We start from the raw sequence: 4705 nt of genomic DNA, 5'->3' as shown, positions 1-4705 counted from the left end.
GTGAGCTGATCTAGATTTAGCTTTTCCTTCAATTGGGGGGGGGGCAGGCTTGCAGGGTATACCCTTTGGTTGGTTGTTGATGAATGGAGGGGATTGTAACCATGGCAACGTAACGCTATATGATAGGATGAATGTAAAGCTAAAGTTCTCCCATGTAAACTATCACATAATTCACAATAAAACAGTTTTTAAAAAAGCCTGGTTCTGAGATTCCAAATACTCGAGGCTGAAGAACGTCACCTAGACCAGACCAGACCATCAGTTCATCCGCCCTCACAGTAAGCCTACAAGAACAGAGTAGAACTGCTCCAGAGGGCTCCCAGGACTGTAAATCCTTACAGAAGCTGACTGCCACATCTGGGTCAGGGGGTTCGAACCTTTGACCCTTCAGTTAGCAGTCCAGTAGGACTTTACTCTCTGTGTAAGCAGGGCATCTTTTACCCTACCTTTTTCCTCAAAGGAATCCTGGTGTGATGCTGTGGGTTATGCTGGACTGCAAAGTCAGTTTGAACCACAGTGTCGGCAGTTCAAGTTCACTAGCTGCTCCACAGAAAACCTACACAGGGTCACTATGAGTCGGAACCGACTGGACGGCACTTAACAACTAATCTTTTGCACCCAGGAATGAGAGGTCCTTTATGTGTAAGCCTTCTCCCCTCTCCACACAAAGTAATCTGGGTCTCCCTCATCTCTCATAATTAGCACAGTGGCTGCACATGGCAGTGTCTCAGTAACTGTGAGAACCTAGGAAATGGCTGTAGCTCTCTGGGCTTCCATCTAGAGAAAGGGGGTCTATGAATGCAGTGAGAGGCCTGCAAAGGGGGCCACGCGGAGGGCTTGGCAAGTATGGCCCGGATTTCAGCGTGAAAGAAGAGTTCTTTTGTCCCATGTCCTCTTCCTGTGCCCACCATTATCCCTTCCCCGCCCACAAGTGTGTTGAAATTCACCAGGGCATCCCAGTGCCCACAGGGGGCAGGGAAGGGCGAAGGGACACTGATTAACTCAGAACATAGTCAAGCAGGGGAGACATAACAGGTCACAGTCCTAGGGTCAGGCAAACAGAAATGAAATTCTACAAAGGCTTCCCAGCTCAGAATGGAAGACCAAGAGTCCTAGGCAAGCAACCCCACCAAACTATAAGCCCTTCTGGGTCAGGGACCAGGTCCTATCTACCTCCCCCAACCTGGTTCAGAGCAGAAAGGGCTCTGAAACCCACTGTCGTTGAGTGGGGAAGGGTCCAAAACCCAACACCAGTGTCAGGGTTTACAAATCTGAGTTGAAGGGAAGCTCCATCCACAAAGAGCCCCCAAATAGCAGGAGTCTCTGGGTTGTGTGAACTGCTAAACCGCCCAGAAGCTTACTGAATGGCTGAAGATTTATTCAAATCTTCACAGCTGTGCCCGGTGATTTACTTCTGAAAAATTAGCTGTTCAAGACCTATGGCGCTAAGACCTACTCAGACACATACAAGGTGTCTCCATAAATCAGAATCGACTTGACAGCAACTAGCTTATTTAATCTGAAATAATATCTACCTTTCAGGTGAGATGTGGTTGTAATTGCTACAAGCGTGCTAAGTTTAAATAAAAGTGGTAACAATGATCCCCGGGCACTTCCAACTTGGCTGGCAGTTTTCTGCATTTTATGAATTAACTCATTTAATTTTCACATTAAGATGTCTGCCGAATACCTAGGATAACATAGTATCTGGTACATTATGCCATTGCCAGGTCTGTGGGTTTCCACACATAGTGATCCTAAAGAACAGAGCAGAACCGCCCCCACAGGGTTTCCAAGGCTGGAGGATTGGTGGGTTCAAACCTACAACCTTTTGGTTAGAAGTCGAGTGCTTAGCCATTGAGTCACCAAAGGCCCCTTGGTACATTATGTTGTTGTTGTTGTTATGTGCCGTGGACTTGGTTCTGACTCATAGCAACCCTGCACAGGGTTTCCGAGGCTGTAAATCTTTACGGGAGCAGAAAGCCTCATCTCCCGCCGAACAGCTGGTAGTTTCGAACTGCTGACCCTAAGGTTAGCAGCACGATTTGTAACCACTACACTACCAGAGCTCCTTTGGTATATTATGTTGTTGTTAAGTGTACATACATTATAAGCACCCCATAAACATTAGTATTCTACCTACCATAAAGAAGTTCTTCTCTCCCGTTTTGTTTTGTTTTTTTACCAACACTTTACTTGAAAAAACAGAAGAGGCAGAAATGCAGGTGGAAGGAGAGGAAGATTCAGGGAGTGCCAGAGTGGGTCCTCAAAGTGATTCGAGGGTGTGGAGGCGAGAACTGGGAAAAGCTAAAAATAGAGATGTCCCGCGGCTGCAGCCAACGCACTCCAGGTGGGAAAATTCCGAAAGCCCAGTATTAGGAGGAAGAAGAGTGGATCGGAGACTACTTTCCTAGAGTGGGGCCCGGGAGAGTCCCGAGGCACCCCAGCGAGCCGCAGGACTCGGGAAGGGGGCATAGGGGTCCTGTGGGAGGAAGGCGGGTGGGGGCACTGGAGGCAGAAACTCCTGGAGAAGGGGTGAGCTTGGGAAGTCCCACGGGAGCAGGAGCTAGGGGTCAGGGACGCCCAGCGATGCCGGCACCTCGGACCAGCAGGTGCCGCGCTCCGGCCTCCCCAGCCCGGTGCTCACTTACCTGATCCCCCTCCAGGAGCGGGCCAGCAGGGCGCGGCGAAGCGCGGGCGACAGCGGTAGCAACATCGCGGACTCCCAGAGCGGCAATTCGCTGGAGCGCCCGGCCGGGCCCATCTATAATGGTGCGGCCCCGCCCCTCCAGGACCACACCATTTAGTAGAGGGAGGTATCAGAGTGCCCCCATCTTTACCCAAGCTAGAGACCAGTCGAAACCACACTATATATCTTCCGCTAATAAAGTATTATTTACAACCATGAACAAGATCATTATTCAACCTAGATAGAACAAGGGAAGCCGAAAGGGAAGCCCTGGACTACACTATTAATCCCCCTCCATTCTTGATGGTATAAACCAATCTGCTTCGAGGGGATGGAGGGAGAAGAGGGCGTGAGGCCCGTTGACCAATCAGAATGACATATGATAGCACTTGGACCAATCAGGGGAACAGTTAGGTTGCTTACGCCTTAGGCCTGGGGAGAGGGGCTATAAAAGCCAATGAGAGCGTGGGAATAGACCACGTGCAGAGGCGAGGCGGAAGGGTTTCCTGTGCCAGGCCCTAGGTCAGCAATTTAGTACTTTAGGGCCCAGAAACGCTCCGTCCCTTCTCTGCTTGGCAGGTGGGAAGCTCTAAATCTGTGCAGCTACCAGACTCCTCCACTCCTCAAGGCCACACCCCGGCCAGGTCTTTGGTCTGCACCCATCCGCCCTCCACTTCCCAGCCGGGCACAGGGCCACTCAGCCTTCGAGGGTCTGGCGCTTTTTATAGTCAGCCGGCTTCCTTGCAGATTACCATCAATAAAAAATAAAACGTGAGCTGATCTAGATTTAGCTTTTCCTTCAATTCCTCTGCCCTGAAACCACTGTTCTGATGCTCCCCCACCACCGCTACTCTGATCAAAATTAACCTTTTCTCTATTGGAAGTTGCTAGTGAATGCTCGAAGGTCATTTAAAATTATGAAGTCTTCCTTAATACAGGTTTTTAGGACCTTGTTCTGTTCCTAAAATAGATTTTCTCACACTGTTAAGTATCTGTTTATATTTCCTTAAATTGTGTGAACTGAGTTCCTGCTTGGTAGAGAGTTCTGATACTGAAACCAGTTCCTTTGTGTGACATTCGGCAATTGACATAACCTCCCTGGGTCTCAGTTTTCTCATCTATAAAATGGGGTTAGTAATTGTTAGTTGTCATGTAAATGACTAATGGCAATGCAAACTTACTTAAGTATAACAAAATAAAGTACTAGGAGTCCTGGGCCGACGTCTTTGAGATTATCTATGCTTGAGCCCTTTGTAGTACCTATTGTGTCAATGGAGGGTCGCCCCTCATTTTTGTTGATCTTCCTCTCAAAATACCCCCTTGACAGACCACCAGGGAAACTGGAACATTCCAAGAGTGGGAGTAAGAAAGGGAAATGGCAGGAGTGTAAATCTCAGTAAATTGGAATTGGTAGTGGCTGTTTCTTGTCAGCATTGGAGAAGATCCTAGTCAAGAAGGCCCAGTGCAGATGGGGCAATGTTCTGAATTTGGCTAATAACAAGAAGAAACTAGAACACTGGACAAGGCCAAATCCAGAGCCTCGCCCAGTTACAGTGTAGAGGATTAAGATGTGGGGGTTTTGTGGTTACCAGGACTTCAAACCAACTATGCCAGATACTCAGCCCATGACCTCCCTGGTTCTCTCTTCTGTAAAATGTTTCCAAAGAATTTATTGTGAGATGCAAGTGATGTGAAATTTCCTTTTTAGAATTGAATGGTTGTTGAGTTTCAGTGTTTATGTGGCACCCAGTCCTCTTGGCTCCTCCCATCCCACAATTTTCATATTCAATTTTAAAAAAAGAAAGAAAAAGCAACACCAATTCTAAGACATTTCTCTTTATTTAAAAGAAGCCAATATACAGGATATAAAGAGCATGATATTTACAACAGTACAGTAAACAGGTTGGTGTTCGGTAGGATCAGTAGTCTTTTGCTGAGTATAAACACCCTCCTCCCCTTTCCCTTCCCCTTGACGTTGGACCCAGCTGGCAGACAAACAGCAACAGAGGGGTAGGA

General features: G+C 47.9%; 1 protein-coding gene across 1 annotated transcript in view; it reads right to left on the bottom strand.

Moving 5' to 3' along the window:
- The window catches only part of ALDH4A1 (aldehyde dehydrogenase 4 family, member A1), a 57244-nt gene extending 54528 nt beyond the window's left edge, over positions 1-2716 (bottom strand). The window contains exons 1-2 of the mRNA XM_006866406.1: positions 2652-2716; positions 2346-2482 (exon numbers count right to left, since the gene is read on the bottom strand). Of these exons, the coding sequence (XP_006866468.1) occupies positions 2346-2482; positions 2652-2716 (202 nt within the window). The remainder of the gene's footprint in view (positions 1-2345; positions 2483-2651) is intronic.
- Positions 2717-4705: the final 1989 nt, after the last annotated feature.

This window comes from Chrysochloris asiatica, unplaced genomic scaffold (genome assembly GCF_000296735.1).
Source record: "Chrysochloris asiatica unplaced genomic scaffold, ChrAsi1.0 scaffold00090, whole genome shotgun sequence".
In the NCBI taxonomy this organism is placed as follows: Eukaryota; Metazoa; Chordata; class Mammalia; order Afrosoricida; family Chrysochloridae; genus Chrysochloris; species Chrysochloris asiatica.
The sequence above is the reverse complement of the archived record's forward strand: the minus strand, read 5'-3'. Positions and strand labels throughout refer to the sequence as shown.